Source organism: Schistocerca serialis, chromosome 6 (assembly GCF_023864345.2).
Source record: "Schistocerca serialis cubense isolate TAMUIC-IGC-003099 chromosome 6, iqSchSeri2.2, whole genome shotgun sequence".
NCBI classification, from domain to species: Eukaryota; Metazoa; Arthropoda; class Insecta; order Orthoptera; family Acrididae; genus Schistocerca; species Schistocerca serialis.
The window spans coordinates 359,513,472-359,534,879 of NC_064643.1; the positions used below are offsets into that span (position 1 = coordinate 359,513,472).

At 37.9% G+C, this 21,408-nt stretch overlaps 1 protein-coding gene across 1 annotated transcript in view; it reads right to left on the bottom strand.

Annotated features, from left to right (window-relative positions):
- LOC126484567 (rho guanine nucleotide exchange factor 18) overlaps positions 1 to 21,408 on the bottom strand; it is a 637,896-nt gene that overhangs the window by 117,874 nt on the left and 498,614 nt on the right. The window contains exons 20-22 of the mRNA XM_050108129.1: positions 19,590 to 19,722; positions 19,286 to 19,443; positions 16,849 to 16,958 (exon numbers count right to left, since the gene is read on the bottom strand). Of these exons, the coding sequence (XP_049964086.1) occupies positions 16,849 to 16,958; positions 19,286 to 19,443; positions 19,590 to 19,722 (401 nt within the window). The remainder of the gene's footprint in view (positions 1 to 16,848; positions 16,959 to 19,285; positions 19,444 to 19,589; positions 19,723 to 21,408) is intronic.

A 21,408-nucleotide genomic window follows, 5' to 3' on the forward strand; every position in this document is an offset into this window, starting at 1 on the left:
TAACCTACCTGTCCGATTAAGGGATCTGACATTCCACGCTCCAACCCTTAGAACGCCAATTTTCTTTCTCCTGATAACAACATCCTCCTGAGTAGTCCCCACCCAGAGATCCGAATGGGGGACTATTTTACTTCCGGAATATTTTACCCAAGAGGACACCATCATCATTTAACCATACAGTAAAGCTGTATGCCCTCGGGAAAAATTATGGCTGTAGTTTCCCCTTGCTTTCAGCCGCTCGCAATACCAGCACAGCAAGGCCATTTTGGTTAGTGTTACAAGGCCAGATTAGTCAATCATCCAGACTGTTGCCTCTGCAACTACTGAAAAGGCTGTTGCCCCTCTTCAGGAACCACATTTGTCTGGCCTCTCAACAGATACCCCTCTGTTGTGGTTGCACCTACGGTACAGCTATCTGTATCGCTGAGACACACAAGCCTCCCCACCAACGGCAAGGTCCATGGCTCATGGGGGGGGAGGGGAGGGGGGTAGCAGCTGTGAAGTCAAATGAAATTTGGTCCCTTCTGACTGGTATTGCACACTACATCACATCCACTTATATTGAAGGTCAGCTGGCAATCTTTGTACCAAGCACTGATCATCCGCAAGACTCTGCATATTGTAAGAAGTTTTTAACCATATCACCTTAATGTACACAATTGTGTCACCTGAGACCAAACTCACAGGTCTACATGGGTTATTCATAAAGTAATTTATATATGTTCGTAACAGAAGTGGCCCTAGTTCTGGTGAACTGTGTTCTCAATAAATTGTTTTGTTATGGTAGAAGAGGTTTTTCAGGCAATGTAATCAGCCTAGACAATGTAGTCATACAGAGGTGTGTGTGTGTGTGTGTGTGTGTGTGTGTGTCCATCCAACCATCCTCTATAGCCCTGGAAAAAAACAAGTAAAGTAGTTGTTTTTTTTTTATGTGACTTTTGATAACTCAGAGCCTCTACTTTTCAACAATTTGCTCCTTAAAACATTTACACTACACCAGGACTTATATTAAAATGTGTGTTTTTGGTTTAAGAAGATTTTTGATTAGCTGATTTAGAAACAACTATATGGTAGAAATATCTTGTTCAATAATGCATCAGATGTCCTGTTCGGGAAATATGTTCCACTTTCTTGATTACACTTAACTACTAGATACTAATGTAGCTATGCATTATGCAAGTGTACGACTACAGAATGTGACAATACCAGGGAAGGAAAGTTGCTACTCACCATATAGCGGAGATGCTGAGTTGCAATAGGCACAACCAAAAGATTCACACAATTGAAGCTTTTGGCCACTAAATCCAAAAGGCCTTAAAGTCCTAAACTTTAAGTGTGTTCATCTTTTTGTTGTGCCTATTGCGACTCAGTATCTCCGCTATATGGTGAGTAGCAACTTTCCTTCTCTGGTATTGTTACATTCCATCCTGGATTTTCCAATGTTTGACTATAGAAAGTGATTATTACAAGTAGTTACTGGGATGTACAATTTGGTATGAAAACTCAAATTTAAGGGCTACAGAAACCTATGTTGGCACGTTACGGTGTGTGAAATCAAAAAGCACAAATCTCAATGACTATATTCAATGGAATAAGCATATTCACATACTACCCTCCACACTAAGGTATTTAATATAAGACTTTGGCATACGCCCTGTTCTCCTACGGCTCCAATATCAGTGACAAAAAGCTTCCTATTAGTATTCACATCAAGTTATCACCAACGAAGTGCACTAGTGAAATTACAATTTAGTCTCTTGAACTACAGAAACAGTTTTACGGATTACACAGCCTCAATGATTACATGTAAATCTACAGTAATGAAGTTTGTGACTGCTACAGTGCTGTTTTCCACCTATGGGTTCAAAAGTTTTAGATTTGATGCACATCACACATCACATCATATACTGATTGTGAAGCAGGTGACAATGTTTTCTACCATAGGTCATTCAAATGAGGCATTAAGGTTTGCATCACAAATGATGACATTCCAAACCAAGAAAAAAACATTACTGAAATTCTGTGCACAATTAATATACAACAGAAGCATTAATAGAATTAATTATATGTTAAAACTTAAAACTGTCTATAGAACCACAACTCTGACTCTATTTCCTGTTTTTCAAAGGCAGTATTCCCAGCTATATCCTTTCTCTAGGTGGTGCAATCCCCACAGCACTGCAGAAGTGCCTCTTTTGAGCTTAAAGGGAAAGGGGAGAAGCCTAGGACAGGCTGATTAATTGTGTTTGTTCATGAGGCATGCATACACAGCTCAATTAGTAACATACTGTTCATGGAGGACAGTGATCCCAGTTCAAGATACAGACCAGTGCAAAGTTTTAACTTGTCACATACAATCAGCACAGCAAATACTTGACGGAGTAAGAATTTTTCTCTATGTTGGATAACTGCAATACATGCATTAGAAATAAAGAAAATTTTGAATTCATTCCACAATAACATTACATGGAATGATAGAACCATGCAATGCAATTAACAACGGAACAATATTACTTGCTGGTGCCTGGAACCATTCAGTCTACAGCATTACACTGATCAAAAACTGATGCTCACAGCATTAACGTTTACATATATTCAGAATAAACACATCATTCCAAATGTAAATTACTCCAAAGTAATTCGTATACATTTGTTGAACCCGATCTAAAAAATATAAATCCAAAAGAAATGAGCATTCTCATGCACTGGAAGTAATATAATTGGAAGTTTATTACTGATGAGTTTTGTACATGCATCAGTGTTTCTTTTTATGTGTACATACACAACACTTGAACACTATTGAACACAGACATGCCCCTGTTGTCATTATTAAAAAAAGACCATCCGATATTTAATTACTTCACAGTGCCAAGAAGAACAGTATGATGTGTTTATGGCTATGATTATTATGATTTACTGACATGAAAAGTGAATCTCACAGAAATACAGTGGTGTGCAAAACTTAAAGATGAAAGTAACTTTCGCACAACATGTCACAGCCAAGTAACATAGGTCGATGAAACTTGGACCCCACATAGAAGGTAAGTGAAAGAAATATGCAATGAGATGAACAGAAATGACACTTTTATTCAAATAAAGTAATTACACTGAAGTCATTGTGATTTAAGATGGTCCCCAAGAGATCACAAAAGGCAGCACGTGGTCCTTAGTAGGCTGTGTGATCAACATGAGACAGCAATGCATGCTCTAAAATGTGCTTCCATGCTAGCCAGATGGTTGGTAAGGACTTCTTTTGGAAGGGCATTCCATTTGTCCAACAGTGCAATTGACAAGTAAATTGATGGTCGTCAGTACATGTGCTGCAATATGTCTCCCCAACACATCCCAAACTTGCTCAATGCAATTTAAGTCAGGAGAAACAGGAAGGCTAGTCCCATTCCAACATTTCTTCCACCTACTTAGTTTGCTGTAGTCACACACTGTCATCTGAAAAAATGAAGTCGAGGCTGAATGCACACCTGAGAAGATACACTTGTGGAACACTTACAATGTCACAATAACATTGACTGGTGACTGTACCGTGTTCAAAGATTTAGAGGTCAGTATGCCCATGCAACATTATGCCTCCCCACACCCTAACACCTGGACCCGAAACGATCATGTTCGACAATGTTCCAGGGTGCATTACATGTTCCCACCTCTTACCACGTGAGGGATGTCCAGCATTGTCTGACATGATCATTTTGGTGTTACAGTGTTGGGAGACATAATGTTGCATTGGCATACTGACCTCCAAATCTTTGAATATGGTATACTCATCAGTCAATATTATTGTGACACTTTACTCCTTCCTCATGTGCATCTTTTCAGGGCAATATTTGGCAGTAACCCAATTTTTTGTGGATGACAATGCGCAACCACATAAAACTGTGCAGGTGGAAGAGTGCTTGGAATGAGAGGATGTTCGGTGAATGGACGTGCCTGCCTGTTCCGCTGACTCCAGTCCCACTGAGCAAGAGTGGGATGTATTGGGCAGACATATTACACCACTTTCACATTAAGTCCTTACCAACAGTGGGGCCAGCATGGGAGCACACTGGAGAGCATGCATTGCTATCGATGGTGATCACACACACTATTAAGAACCATGATGTTCTGCCTTTTGTAATCTCCAGGGGACCATCATCATAAATCACAATGACTTAAGTGCAACTACTGTCTTTCAAAAGTGTCATTTAAATTTGTCCCCTTGCTTATTTCTTTCATGTACTATAACTGGTGAAGTTCTATCTACACATGGTCCAAGTTTCATCAAGCAATGTTACTTGGCAGTGACACATCATGTGAAAATTACTTCTGTCCTAACATTTGCATAGCAGTTGTATAATATACTGTTCACCATACAAATTCATATTAGTTCTGAAAGGGATTTACGAGCTATGTGGAGAACAAAGTATGAATAAGCAATGAACCAGAGCAACAGGTGAATAAAGCATGTGCATAAATTTTTCCATTCGAGTTAAATGGGAATACAACAAAATGGCCTTCTGGGAAATAGGGTTGATAGCAACAGCACCAAGATTTGGTATCTGGAATATTTCACCACAGATTCTACTACAATATTTAATCTAATAATATTTCCCTACATCTACATCTATACTTTGAAGATCAGTGTGAAGTGCACGGAAGAGACTATTTCTTAATATACCAGTTATTAGGGTTTTCCCTGAACCAGGCATCTACAGAGCACAGGTTGAATAACTACTTGAACACCTCTGTATAAGCTATAAAATCCCGTCTTTGCAATCCCTATGGGACTAATACGTAGGGGGCTGTAGTATGTTCCTAGGTTCATCATTTAAAGCTAATTCTTGAAATTAGGTAACAGAGCTTTCTCAGCATAGTTTGTGTTTATCTTCAAGTGTCTGCCAATTAACTTCATGCAGCACCCTGTGATGCTCTGCTACAGGTCACACAAACATGTCACCATTCATGGTGTACTTCTCTGTATTCATTCAATACACCCTGTTAGTCTTAATCGTATGGGTCCTACACAGTGACAGTATGTGTTACACAAGTGTTTTCTAAGTGTTCTCCTCTGCAGATATAGTCCATTTTCCCAGTATCCTATCAATGAGCGAAAATCTGCAACCTGCTATACCTACACATGCATCAGTGTTATGGCTCCATTTCATACTTACGATAGAAGAAAAGCACTGGGAGAAGGGCAGGGAAAGGAAGGTCACTTCAGACCACATAATAAGAAAGGCAACTGGTACAGGAAATAAAACATCAACCATCTAAAACATTGTTAGTAGTACTTTGGACTTCTGAATGAGAGTTGCAATTCCATTGTTCTTTCCTGTTCATTCTCTATGGCTCTCCTGGTCCTTCCCTTCAGTCTTTGTGAGTAAAGTCTAATTTTATCCTGACAATCATGTTTCTTGCACAGTTATGAGCAAATTGTCCTTCATTCACTGCACTTTACCTGTATTTTAAAATTATTCATTCATCTCTAGCCCCAAGTGTAAGAACAAATTATTTTAACAATTTAATCATATTTGTTACTGGTACCTTACATGTGAAAAAAAAATTAATTTAACTACTGGCTAGATGAAGCTGGACGCTGCAATATGGCAAAATATGCCTTGCTTGGGTAGCTCAGTTGGTAAAGCACTTGCCCGCGAAAGGCAAAGGTCCCGAGTTCGAGTCTCGGTCCGGTACACAGTTTTAATCTCCCAGGAAGTTTCTTAGTATGCACTGTGTTCAATGTTACAGCATTTTAACAGTATAAAGTAAAACATTATCTTCCATAAGATCATGATGGAAATGGCCTTATGTTTCATTTATCGGATGATCCTTACATAGTTTACTAATTTTACTATCCTGTAAAATGAGTTATGTATTATCACTACACTACGGATGCTATTGATATGTACAGATGATAAGTGCTAGCGATATTACCTTCAACTCCTACACAGCTGCCTTTGATATTTCATAGAGAACAAAATAGGAAAAATTATGCTATTGAGCACAAGGAACAAACAGATTTGATTAAAAACAAACACTATTTACTACCAGCTACATGTGATTTTATAATGAAATATTTTTAAGAGTAAAGAAAAAAATCTGACTGTAATGGTAGAAATTTGACAACCAACGTCCTTAATATTTTAAGGGCTCAAGTGAATATGGAATAACCTGCAGTGTGCACTTACTGGTTGCTTTACAGTTTATTTCCATAATTTTGTCAGGACTAACCTATCCACATTGTTTCATGTGTTGTTGTAACACAATATTGGATTTACAACAGTGTTCACCATGTAATGGAAGGTCAGCAAGGAAAATCGAGTAATGGATATTTAAGTAGGGGTGAAAGCACCCCCCCCCCCCCCACCCCCCACGAACAAACAAACAAAAACCTGATTGCCTCAAAGGGCAAACAAAATTGTAAATGTAACTGGCATGGGAAATTAATACTGGCATAAAGGGAACAAAAGCCAATTTTTATGATAAAGTTTGGTGAAATTATTTGCCTGAATTGTGACCTGTTGTCACTTTCGAAGTAAATGAAAATACATAAAAAGTTACAGTATGGTACAATTCCAGTTCGTACATTACCGTATTTACTCGAATCTAAGCTGCACTCGAATCTAAGCCGCACCTGAAAAATGAGACTCGAAATCAAGGAAAAAAAAAATTTCCCGAATCTAAGCCGCACCTGAAATTTGAGACTCAAAATTCAAGGGGAGAGAAAAGTTTTAGGCCGCACCTCCAAATCGAAACAAAGTTGGTCTATTGTAATATGTGACACAATTTAGGTAGAATAAATGACGATACAGATGCAGTAGTTTGGTTGGAGTCATAAGCTTAGCAGTTAAGCTTTACCAGGTAGCCATTGCTATGCGTCAGGCGTGCTTCGTCTGGTTTGAATCGGTTACTTATTTCTCTTTGCACTGATAAGTGCCGTTCTCTTTGTTATAGGTGTTTACGTCACTCTAGGCTGAAAATGCATTATTGTACTGTGTTATGCATCGTTTGTCGCATTCTGACAATAAGTGTTTACGACCTGTCGCCGCTTGCGGCATGGCTTGCTTTTGTGCGCGCTACCGCAGCTTACAATTAAAAAAAAAAAAAGAGAGGAATTGTCTCATTAGCGAAACAATGGCAAGAGACTGCTATTTGTTGTTAGTTACACTGCTGCTCTCTTTGCTAATGATCAATAAGAACCAAATAATAGACTGCGTATGATACATGTTCTGAACGAGAGTTTAGCTAAAAATTTTTCTCCGTTTGAAAATCTTTGCAGACGCCTCTTTTGTACATTACATTCGGCACAGAAATTAGAGTCATCTTAGATTTAAAAATCTAGTCAATTGCCATGCTTCATTTCTGATTGTATCACTATTAAGCATAAGAATACTACGAATATAAACATGATATGATATGTATTTTCTTCCACATTTGCTGCTGTCTCACACTAGTTTCGTAGGTTATTAGGCAGACAGGATTTAAATGAGATAGCAGCAAACACGAAAGAATACATGGCAAAATGTTTATATTTGTATTATTCTTATGTTGAAGAGAATACTGCATGTGATTCACAATTCATAAAAGTTCCTATTAGTAACCATCTCCTCTCACAGGTAGGAAAAAATTCAGAACGTAGAGTGGCCATATTGACAAACATCCCAAATAGTCTTGCCAGTCGGATTTTCGTAGTACATTGAAATGCTGCTACATTCGGAGATGAACAACATAGAATTTGTATTTACTTCGTTGGATAATGTATGAAAATGCAGTGGTCGAAAATCGGGGTGGAGAAAAGAAGCTCGTCTAAACAAACACCTCCCCCCCCCCCCCCCCCCCCAATTTATTTACTGACGAAGAGGTTTTGGCGCCAGTATTTATCTTTGTGCCTGCAAAGCATGCCTGTGTAGTGCTACATATATTCGGCGGCAGAAGTTAGTTGTGGTGGCACCTAGCAACATTTTTCAGAGCTTCCGCTTACTTTGCACTCGATTCTAAGCCGCAGGCGGTTTTTTGGATTACAAAAACCGAAAAAAAAGTGCGGCTTAGATTCGAGTAAATACGGTATTTAGATGGCTATTACCTGAATTCGTGATATTACATTGTTATTTCAAAGTGTGCAGAAATGAAATAGTTACCAAAGACAATTGTTTTAGTAGGGGTAGTTTCCTGATGGAAAAAAAAGAAAAAACCATTACTGTATGTGGAAAGATTCTCCAACTGACATAGTTCAGGGCAAAGAGAGCCAGATGTTTTAATCTCTTGTGACCAATTTTTGTATGATGGACAAGAGTAAGACTCGGTATGATAAACTGTAGTACTTGAAAATGTGTACATAGCACTATTTCAATCATTTTCATTTCATTTTAAAGAATCTTACAGTACAAGATGTGTACAAATTAAGTTACTAGAAAAGTAAGTATTTCTGGATGTATTATCTAAGTAAATGTTATTGTTTATGGAGAGATATATGAGTGATATACATTTTCAGTGAACCTAGTATATTAATTGACAATGCCAATCTGCAGATCACAACAAAAACTATCAATCTGTAGATTTCAACAAAAATTATGTACTCTTTGTATAACTGGTTTTATTTACTATTTTGCCATAAGGAACCCTGGAGCAAAAGGGCAGTGCTGTGACTTTATAATTGAGAAATGTTGCTTCTTTAGTTGCCAAGTAATATTTATTTTCATGAGGTGTTCAGAAAATGAACCTACTATGTATTCAAATGTGCTTCTGTTACATTAAAGCTCTATTCATTGAGAAAATGAACCTGTTATGTGCACAAATGTGCTTCCAATACATTAAAGCTCTATTCTTCAGTTGTATTCCATTTCTGGTACAAGTAAGATGCTAACAGCTTAATATTTATAAGTTAATATCTCTTGTATGCACAACAAAAATGTTTCAATGGACATTACATGAACATTAGGCGAACAGCGTATGATTAAAATAATTTTGTAACTTTCTATAATAGATTTCAAAAAGTGATGTTACAGGTTCATTGTATTCTTCTTATTTTATATAACAAAGGAGCAGTAAAAATTTCAGTCAGTGAGACATAACTGAAGACATTGTGTTAATACATTTTTGGCACTTCTGACACCACTGTCTAACAATTTACACAACAATATCATATTCTCTTTCTATTTATTTCCTTCCACATTAATTTTTAGTAATTCACAACTTCCTCTTTCTACCCTTCTTGTGTGTCCTGGCACTTTAAGTCAAAGCCAGTCGCTGAAACCTCTCTCTGCTTCCCAAGTTACACAATCTTCAATTCACCTCAACTTCTTATTAAGCTAATGACATTAGTAATACTCACTACTCATTCACCTGCAGATAGTTTCCCACAAAATAATTTTTGTTTTGTCAGTGTATTAACTGCAATGCTGAACCATGACTGAAAATGACGGCAATCTGAGATAGAAAAAAGGGCCCCCTCCAACAGACTGTGAAGATTAAATCACGCCAATCAGAATCGATAATAATTTGGAGTAGTCTTAGACACAAAATCTTTGCCTTTCGCATGCATACTTCTCTTTGTTGTGAGTTGAGGGAAGAAGGAAAGAGCACAGAAATGTGACACATAACTGAGGGGAAAGAAAATATACTTTGAACCTCATGTCATGGCAAATTGAGGTAGTCTAACTGAAGCTTCTTTTGAACATGATGTGATCTGACACAATGCGTAGCTCACACAAAAGAAACACTTCTCTATTCTCTTCCATTATACCAATATAGTAAAAAGACATGAGAATATGAGAGCTGATAAGAAGTGAATATAAATTTACTAATCCATGAATAAAAGGTATATAGGCAAAAGATAAGAATGAGAATGTTAACTGTAGCAAAAAAAGAAATGACATTGAATTGAAATACATGAAAAAACTATAAACAGACCCTTTTATTTATCTCCTCTATTCATTTCAGAGGATTATATGTCCATTACCAGGAGGATTTATTTGCAATTAATGTAACATAGATGGTTTGTATGTATGGTTTTCTAAACAACTCATGGAACTGTTCTGTGTACACAGTCTGTCTTTTCATTATTTGTATTTTAACTGTCATGGCAATCAAAGTTAGACCTAAACTAAAATTACTAAAAAGTGAGAGAGGTGAGCCAAGAATCTCTGTGAACAGTTTTAAATGTGCTATGCTAACACTGCTAGAAGACTGCATTAACAGTAAGTACAGTATCTTCTCATTTCGTCTTTATTATCCAATATTAGTTTCACTTCCACGCCTTCTTTTATCTCTACTGTCATCTCTACTCTCTCATCAATTTTCACCACTCTCTCAATGGCTGCTCAAGACTTCCCCTCTACAGTTTCTCTCATCTCAGAGCTGACAACTGACTTCCAGCAAATCTAACAAATAACTTCTTGCAGGAATCAAAATTTAATTTGTTAATTTCTCTCGTGTAGCTCCCCTACAAAAGTGTTCTATTATTTCTCAACCAGTTTGGAGTTCTGTGCAACTTCGTGTCAGAGTCTTACTTTTTGCCAATGTGCCACTTTTTCATTTCTCCTGCTCTTTCTTACACCTGCAAAATTGTAATCAAAGACCTTCAATTTCCTGAGACGCTTCATTTGTTAAACACGTACGAGATATAAATGATCTGGAACTTGTTCATTAAAGCCCTTCAGTAATTACCATTGACTCTTCATGGAGTCTCATACAAAATTATATGGAGGAAGCTTTTTCAGGAACAAATATGCACTATTTTCAGTTTTAAATATTCCTAGTCTTAATTTTTTTAGAGTTATTTTGTACAAGTCATTTTAAAATTAATTTTCCTACCTGTTATATACTGTAACTCATATTTGCGCTTTATTGAGCATTCTCAGGTTGCCCCCTAAATCACAATGAGCTCAAGTGATTCAAAGTATTTGGCATTCTTTCTCATTGTATGACTGATTGGTGATCATTGTTGTCAGTTGTTAGCAGAAAACTTCACAAATGGAGTAAATGTAGATTTTTATCACTATGTTCAGCATGAAAGAGCTGTGTTCCAAATAATTGTTGGTGCACACCACATATTATCCTCTATACACATGTATAACTTGAATTCCTTGCAACCAAATAAAAATTTTTTGTACACAGTATTATTTCACAAAACATGGCTGACTGAAAGTACACAGAATATGTTAACTCATTGACATGTGCAATGCTAAAATCAGCAAACACATGCACAGTAAAAATTGCTGACATTTCCAATTCAAGTTCTTATCTACATGCACATTCAAACATTTTGAAGATTCTGAGGAACTTATTGTACATCTGTCATGCTCTATAATTAGTGGAAGAGCTACATTGCTTACTATACAACTGTATGTACTTAATTTTGTGTATGTTAAGTAAACCACTCATAATTTTGGGGAAAACTGAAACCTCTGGATACTTGTTTCTTGAAATGGAGGATTTCATGCTGGTTATATAAGGTCATGTGATCATGGTCACAAACTGTTAAAAATACCTTGCAATACATGAAGATTTAGTGAAACTGGAGATGATGTTCAACCTGCAGGTTGATGCAGGACGTTTTAATACTTACAAACAACAACAACAACAACCACAACAACAATAATAAAAACAATGAAATTAATGGAAAACAGTATCTAAAAGTGAAAACATTTCTCAGCAAGTTGTTAATTATCCTCTGTTGCCAATTATAAAACAATGGGTATGACAACAGTAAATAACTATCTGAGCAAAGTGGACAAGGTAATGAGAACATAAGAGAAGAAAAGTGGCAAGTGCAAAAATGTACACTGAAAATACATGCTTATAATGATTGCTAGAGACAATGTTCCCTCATGCTTCAGTTATGAGATGAGTCATGTATGTGATGACTGATAAACAGCCATTGGAGACAGTTACATTATCGTACTGGGATTACTTGTACGTTTTGAGGTTTCATTCATGTTGGTGAGACAAATCTATAAATCCAGATTAACTATATGAGAGTGGAGCACATCAGAAATCAAAGAAACTGCTACTGTCTCACTAGTATTGCCACAGATGACCATTAAGTGGTAGCAGAAGCAAATTTGGTCATCAGTCTGTGATTCTTATCAGATAGTATTAATAGAGGAGGTAGAGAAGATCAAAAGAGAAGCACTGGATTCTTTCAGTAAATGTACGAGCATTGCAGAAAGGCTCATTGAACTCCAATGACATATGCTACAAAAGAAATGACGTGACATCATTGTACAAATTGCAAGAAAGCACATTCACATTCTACAGAAAGTAAAGCAACACTGCCCCCCCCCCCCCCCCCCCCCACCGCTTCTCTCTAAATCATATCATATAACATACAAGATATATTGTGCAACCCTATTTTTATGCATGTAAGTAAGGAAGACATTACCATCAGAGACGTTGATGTTGAGATATATATACGCCAGCCTAACAAACTGCAAATGTTATGAAGCACATTAGTCAACAGTTCACCACGAAAAGCTATACTGATGCTCAACATTGATATAGCTTGTCACAGTGACTTCTTAAAATGCAATCTTCATAAAACTGTCAGTTTGCTAGCCAAGCAAATTCATCCTGACATCAACATCTCTGTTGTTAATGTCTTCTTTATTTCCAAGCATATACCGCAGGCTTAAACAGTATGTCTTCCATGTGTACACAATTTGATCTGCACACTGTAGACTTGTCATATGGAGATCTGATCATCAAGATACCTCAGTCTCAATCTTATCAGACTATACATGTAAACAGAAAAATAAAGCATTGCAGTTGGAATACATTGAACATAAATTATTTCACACACAAATTGTGAAAAGACCATGTCAGTAAGATAATAGGAATTCCAGCTCATACAGAAGCTTACCTGCACACCATTTGTGCACAGAACTAAAAACAAGGGAAATCGTAAGAGTACAAGAAGTACAGTCAACCACATATTATAAGGTGATGGGAGAGTACAAATGCAGAAGTAGGTTCTGATTTGTTTATTTTACAATTATTACTTGAAAAATCTTGTAAAATTCTGGGAAAGAAAAGTTGATTGGAGTATATATGTACATACACGTTTTACTTAAGGCGGAATATACAGGGTGTTACAAAAAGGTACGGCCAAACTATCAGGAAACATTCCTCACACACAAAGAAAGAAAATATGTTATGTGGACATGTGTTCGGAAACGCTTACTCTCCATGTTAGAGCTCATTTTATTACTTCTCTTCAAATCACATTAATCATGGAATGGAAACACACAGCAACAGAACGTACCAGCGTGACTTCAAACACTTTGTTACAGGAAATGTTCAAAATGTCCTCCGTTAGTGAGGATACAATGTATCCGCCCTCCGTCGCATGGAATTCCTGATGCGCTGATACAGCCCTGGAGAATGGCGTATTGTATCACAGCCGTCCACAATACGAGCACGAAGAGTCTCTACATTTGGTACCGGGGTTGCGTAGACAAGAGCTTTCAAATGCCCCCATAAATGAAAGTCAAGAGGGTTGAGGTCAGGAGAGCATGGAGGCCATGGAATTGGTCCACCTCTACCAATCCATCGGTCACCGAACCTGTCGTTGAGAAGCGTACGAACACTTCGACTGAAATGTGCAGGAGCTCCATCGTGCATGAACCACATGCTGTGTCGTACTTGTAAAGGCACATGTTCTAGCAGCACAGGTAGAGTATCCCGTATGAAATCATGATAACGTGCTCCATTGAGCGTAGGTGGAAGAACATGGAGCCCAATCAAGACATCACCAACAATGCCTGCCCAAAAGTTCACCGAAAATCTGTGTTGATGACGTGATTGCACAATTGCGTGTGGATTCTCGTCAGCCCACACATGTTGATTGTGAAAATTTACAATTTGATCACGTTGGAATGAAGCCTCATCCGTAAAGAGAACATTTGCACTGAAATGAGGATTGACACATTGTTGGATGAACCATTCGCAGAAGTGTACCCGTGGAGGCCAATCAGCTGCTGATAGTGCCTGCACACGCTGTAGATGGTACGGAAACAACTGGTTCTCCCGTAGCACTCTCCATACAGTGAAGTGGTCAACGTTACCTTGTACAGCAGCAAATTCTCCGACGCTGACATTAGGGTTATTGTCAACTGCACGAGGAATTGCCTCGCCCATTGCAGGTGTCCTCGTCGTTCTAGGTCTTCCCCAGTCGCGAGTCATAGGCTGGAATGTTCCGTGCTCCCTAAAATGCCGATCAATTGCTTCGAATGTCTTCCTGTCGGGACACCTTCATTCTGGAAATCTGTCTCGATACAAACATACCGCGCCACGGCTATTGCCCCGTGCTAATCCATACATCAAATGGGCATCTGCCAACTCCGCATTTGTAAACATTGCACTGACTGCAAAACCACTGATGTGCTTGATGCTAGTACTGTAGAGCAATGAGTCGCATGTCAGCACAAGCACCGAAGTCAACATTACCTTCCTTCAAATGGGCCAAATGGCGGTGAACCGAGGAAGTACAGTGCATACTGACAAAACTAAAATGAGTTCTAACATGGAAATTAAGAGTTTCTGGACACATGTCCACATAACATCTTTTCTTTATTTGTGTGTGAGGAATGTTTCCTGAAAGTTTGGCCGTACCTTTTTGTAACACCCTGTATAGTGGCTTGTCTTGAATAGCTGTCTAGGTTTCACTGCACAACGAGGTAAACAAGTGACACAAGCAGTTAGGTTTCATGTTACTACATTACATAGTAGAAGAGAGCATTTCATCAGAATATTGAACAATACTACAATTCAAGCAATAAGAGGAAGATTCACACAAACATTCAATAATAATTCACATTATCCACAAATTACACTTAAATTCTGACATCTACTACATTATGTTGGTGGATGCACCTACTACAGACACTGAAGTTGGATATATTTATAAAAATGTCTGTACAGTTCAACAAGAATTTTGAAGAGTTCAGAACAATACGATTTCAGATTCATTCATAGCTGTGCAATTAAATATATGGTAAATTTGAACTCCAAGGCTACTACTTAAAATTTTTGGGCCATACACTGACATCTCAACATTGTTCAAGTAAATAGGAAAGCATTATTAACTTTTAGCTTTCATGGAATACTTTTACTTGGTTATGAATGAAATAGTTTCACTATAGTAATACCACAAAATATACATACAAAATAACAGAAGCTACTGCCTGAATTGTAGAACTATATTTATTGACATACTGTATCATATAACACTGTATCAGTAATATGAAGAATAACTACTTATAAGTCATTATTTATACTGGATGTTCATCATGATTTATTGTGTAATTGTACTGTCCCAGTGGTTATTTGAGCACATTTAATAGATTATGAACAGTTGAAAAATTAAATATTATTATTTCACAATGTAAAATAAAAAACTGTTCCCTTAGGACAGTATATTTCAAATTCTGAATGCACTGAAAAACTAATCGTCAATCATTTTTTTTGAATGACATTACTTGTACTAACAGCAGCCACAATGTTGGTATGTGCTAAAGGTGATCAGCATTCATAGTCAAAGATGCTACTGACAACTTTTTGCATCAGTAGAATGTACACACAATGAACATATGTTTTCTTTCATTCCGAAGACTAATAACATTCACTAAGTTAGCTATAACTGTCAAGAGATGCATGATTTACCAGCAATGCAAACTATACTGCTGTTGTCTCCAACAAACTTCTACTGCACTACTGACATATATTCAAAGATCTCCTATAAGGCACTAACGAATAGGTGCATTAGCCTGTGACAAATTATGTTACAGTTCCTAACAGAAGATTGATTACATCTTTTTCATACTATCCCTTTACAGCTATACGCATTAAACATGAAAAACATTCTCTCTTCAATTTAAGTCTTTCTGTTATGCTATTCTCTGCACCTTGACAAAACTTTTCTTTTGTACTGCTGGGAAAAATTTGTGAAAGTCAAAAACATATCTTGATTCTTGTTATTGCATTATCACAAACAGTGAGGTATAAAGTAATCTACTTCTTTAGCCATAACAACATTATAGAGAACTGTTCAACAAAATGTTTGCTTACATTAAACCTAAAGAATCTGTCAGTTGAGTATTTCAGAGAGTATGAAAATATCTACCCAACAAAATACAGGAGTTAAAAGAAGAGATGAAATACATTGTGAAATTCACAAAAAATATGAAGTATCAGCAGGATTGAAATAAGCATTTTCCGGAAGTCAATGTTTTGAAAATTGCAGTTATATTAAAATTATCTTTTGTCACATGATGCACTTTGTAGTGAAAGTGTTAGTGCCAGTTACACCCCCCCCCCCTCTCCCCCCTCAGTACCCAATAATTCTGATACAGGGACATGTCACAAAACTCAGTTTTGAATGTATCCTTGGGTACATGTTTAAAAACTCACCTGCCGTTATTACAGATACTCAACAGAACTGTATCTTTCTGAACACCATAAATAAATACCGGTCCTATCGTCTCTTTTCTGTGTTTACTTTGGGCTTAATGTTACATTCCTAAATTCATACCATATTGGGTGAAGTGGTATCAGGTTCCCATACATAGTGTTACAATATGCTATCCAACAGTATTATTCAATACTCTTCCTTGAATTTGAATTGTAGAAGGACTGGTAACTTAAAATACTAAAGAATTTGGTTTCTGATTGTAAATAAAATGTCAAATAAATTGTACAGAGAGAAGAGGTTGAATTGGAATTGCCTCTTTTCAGAAGAGAATGGTTTCATAAACTAAAATTTTTTTTTTTTAAACTTCTTAAATAATGTAATTTAATCCTGCTTCTGCTGTGTCCTACACATAACTACACAAAAATGGCATTTTAAATCTGTATACTTACCAACAATTTGCCGAATTTGCAACTGCTTTGCTTCCATTAATTTCTGTTTCTCTTCCAAGCTGAGAACTATGCCTTCATCTTCATCTTCTTGACAGTTCTCCACAGCTGACCTGCAATACACAGGATTTTCAGTATCTGTACATCTCTCATCAAACTTGACTGAACACTATGTTGGGCTACCGATTTCCATTCACTATGTTCAGCAAACAAACAAAACACAATAGCTGCTTGCAGGCATCTGTTTCAGGTTCTATGGCTGAAGGCAGTTTGATTTACAATCTAACGTTTCACCAGCACAATTATCCTCTACTGTTTGGTGGAATGAGGACAAGCTCACGGACAGCATTAACACTGCACGGACAGCATTAACACTGCCTCACTTTCAAAGAACCTGAAACAGATGGCTCTATGCAATATATTTGTTAGTGGCTGTGGAACTCTCAATGATTTCGAGCATAAGACAAGGTAATCATTTGATTACCTATCATTGTGCCCTGAAATGAGGGACATCCTACCCGAGGTACTACCCACCCCTCCAAAAGTGGTGTTCCATTGCCCACCCAACCTCCACAACATCCTAGTCCATCCCTATGCCACTTTCAATTCCAACCCATTGCCACAACGCTCATATTCCTGTGGAAGACCAAGGTGCAAAACCTGCCCAATCCACCCACCGAACGCTTCCTATTCCAGTCCTGTCACAGGTTTATGCTGCCTCATTGGAGGGGTAGGAGGGGGGGGGGGGGGCACCTGTGAAAGGACTCATGTCATTTACCAGCTCTGCTACTATTACTGCATAGCTTTTTATATTGGCATGACTATCAATCAGCTGTCCACCAGGATGGACGGCCACCACCAAACTGTGTCCATGAGCTGAACACAACACACTTGATTTAAATGGCTGCTTCACTACCACAGCCATCTGGATCCTTCCCTCCACCATCAGTGTTTCTGAACTGTGCAGATGGGAGTTATCCTTAAAATACATTCTCCAATCCCTTAACCATCCTGGCATCAATCTACGGTAACACACTGCCATCCCCACACCCTCCATCCAACAGTTTCCACCCTCTCTATCCTGTCATCTCCTCCCCATTCTTTTCTTCCACCACGTTTATTTGCAGCCCTCTGCCAATGCATTCACACGTCTTTCCCCACTCGTCTCCTTTTTTGTTCCCTTTTTTCCCCAGCTCCCTGCCCCACACCCTCCTGATGCTGCGCCTGTTGCCAGTGTGGTCCCTGCGCACTCCACCAGACAGTGTTTGTCTCTCCCCCCCCCCATACACTACTACTTCTTCCCCTTCCCCACCCCCTCTAGATTGCTGTTTGCCTCCTACATGATGTTGCATTCCAGCCAAAGATGCTGAAATCAGTGGTCGTGAATATGTAAGGTGTGTGTGTGTGTGTGTGTGTGTGTGTGTGTGTGTGTGTGTGTGTGTGTGTGTGTGCGTGCGCGTTTACTGACGAAGGCTGTGGCCGAAAGCTAAGTGTGAGTGTCTTTTAATCACGTCTGTCTGCCTGCAACTTGACGAGTCTTCTTTATGGTAAGTAACAATCTATCTTTCTATCTTTTACTACATTGTTGATATTCCAAGCTGGAGTTTCCATTGTTTGACATCATTGCCCCCTTTTTTTTCCCCTGGCAGTTTCTCCCCACTGAGAATAATATAAAGAGCTCTGTTTTCCAAGAAGTCTCAAACCCACTCATGCATATGGTAAGAAAGATATTCTGCGAGCACATATTTACTTGGTGACGGTGTAGAATCGTTCTGTATGCTTTCTCTAAGTCAAGAAATGTAGCACCTTTCTTGGCTCCACTGTCTAAAGCCTTGAGAGTCTCATGAAAATATATGGAGATCTGAGTTTCACATTACTGGTGACTGTGGAAACTATGTTATTTCTTATAGAGCAGTCGTCCATTATGTAAGTACTATTTTCAATAAATTCCAAAATGGAGTTGGTTTTCTGAAACTGTTCATTACACATACTGTCTTGCCAGTTTGTTATTGTGATCAAAGATCTACATGCTGAATATTTGGTGAACACTCTTATTTGTTTAACAGATCATAAGAGAGAATTTTGTATGTGCATTTCACTGATATTCAATATTAATTTATGCACTTCGTCTTCAGGCCACAAGTTGCCCATTGGGACCATCCGACTGCCGTGTCATCCTCAGCTGAGGATTCATATAAGAGGGGCGTGTGGTCAAGCACACCGCTTTCCTGGTTGTTATGATGGTTTTCTTTAACTGTGCGTGGCAGCCTGGATGGTCATCCATCCAAGTTCCGGCCAAGCCCGACAGCGCTTAACTTCGGTGATCTGACGGGAACTGGAGTATCCACTGTGGCAAGGCCGTTGCCTAAGATTAATTTATGGGTATTAAATGATTTGATTATCATTAGTATTATTATTCTTAACACTGATTTTTGCAAACCTTATTGCACGTATCCACACTTGCTTGTCCTTTGGTTTATGTACTTTCAGTTCAAACATTTCAGGCTCTGAAGGGTTGGACGAAATAAGATATATGCCTCTTGAGTCCTGCCCAGCTTTCTCTCTGACAAGCAGTTTTTGAAGGGAGACAACCCCAGCCTGAAATAAATAAATAAAAGTGAAGTGTTTGAGCAACTGGTAATTACGAAGAAGTATATGAACACTATTTCAACTATAAACAAATCAGATATAAATTTGAAAATGATGTTACGCTATTCAAAATACTTTTCCCATCGATAATTTACCTTGTTATCTGGAGTAAAGAAAGAATATTTGTTATTGTTTTCCAGCAGAAAGAAGAGGACATCTGATAATACAATAACCAAGACAACTTGCATTTTACTCCTCCCTTGCATCAAAGTTGAAACACCTTCAAACCTATAGATTGAAAAAATATGGCATTATTTTTGAAACAATGAAATGAAATTATTCATTTATAGCAAGATAAAAAATAGCCATTCATAATATGAAAACAAAAATAATCACTCAAAATGTGGAGAGCAATATCAATGATTTAAAAGTGTATCATTTCTTACAAACACAAAAATGTTGAAAATCATGTGATTATTATTCTCTATTATAATTTACAAACTAAAGATAAATGAACAGAGAGAGAGAGGGGGGCGGGGCAGATGGGTAATGGGAATGCTAGCATGAATTTGACGCTCAATGATAATATTATTATGTTATTTTCATCATGGCAGCGACAACAGCAGCCACTGCGAAATTGTCTTGAATGAAAAACAACCCACAGTTGCACTAAAATCTGTTTATTTTAAACCTTGACCATGGTTTCTGCTATAATAATATAGCCTCGTTTAGAAGTCCTAAAAAATGATCAAAATAACATTTAGACCAGTGATACAATCTACACATAAACTTCAGAATTAAGTGATAACACATTACTTACATACACACTAATAAATGAAAAATGTCTTAGACCAGCGGCTGCGACAAGACCAATAAATAACTTCAACAGAGATAAGCCTGTTTCGAATAAAAGTAAAATTACACACGACAACATATGTCCTCCGCCACTACCTCTGTTATACTGGGCGTACGGTTGTCAAATGTGCTGCAGCCCGCGCACCATAGGTGGCACTCATCACAGTGAGCTATGTCGCACCGTTTATCAGGCAACTAGTCAAAATGTACAACAATAAATTAATAACAAGCCTACATGTGCAAATGAGGAATCATATACTATTAATACAAATGTCCAAGAGATGAAATACTGTTGCATACGATCATTAGACCAACTATCAGACTCCTTCAACCGAATATCGAAAGCATTAGCAGGGCAAAGTGTGACTACCTGTCAAAATTTTTGCTGGACAACAATATCGATGTCGTCGCCATTCAAGAAACTTGTGTTTCCAGTGAAGAAATATTCCGAAGCCAAGGTCGAATTCCTGGATATTCTGCACTTGGTGTAACTTACCACGAGGTGTATGGAATTGCTACGTATGTCCGTAACAACATAAACAAAGCTTCGCTGATTTCTGTAAGTGTGGAGGCAGATATACATACAGTTGTCATACAATTGCACGGCATTACTATTACAAATGTTTACAAACCACCCAAAACAACATGGCCCGATTTTGTCCTACACACAGCAGAACATCCTGCAATTTACATAGGAGACTTCAATAGTCACCATGAACTTTGGAAGTACTCTCAAAATGATGAAAATGGGAGTGTGCTTGCAGATTGGATCGAAGAGAATAATCTTCATCTAGTGTTTGATGCCAAAGATCAAGGCACTTTCAGGTCAGCTGCTTGGGACAAGGATTCAAATCCTGACTTATGCTGTGTTAGCTGCAACGAAACTGGCTTTCCCATCAACACCACAAGGAAAGTGATAGATGCCTTTCCTCACAGCCAACACAGACCTGTAATAATACAAACTGGCTGCACTGTTCCTGTCATACGATCAACTCCGCATACTCGATGGAATTTCCAGAAAGCCGGCTGGATGAAGTTTTCAACGGAACTGGATAAGACCATTCAATGGATACCTCCATCACATAATAACTATCAACGCTTCATTGGTGCAGTAACAGC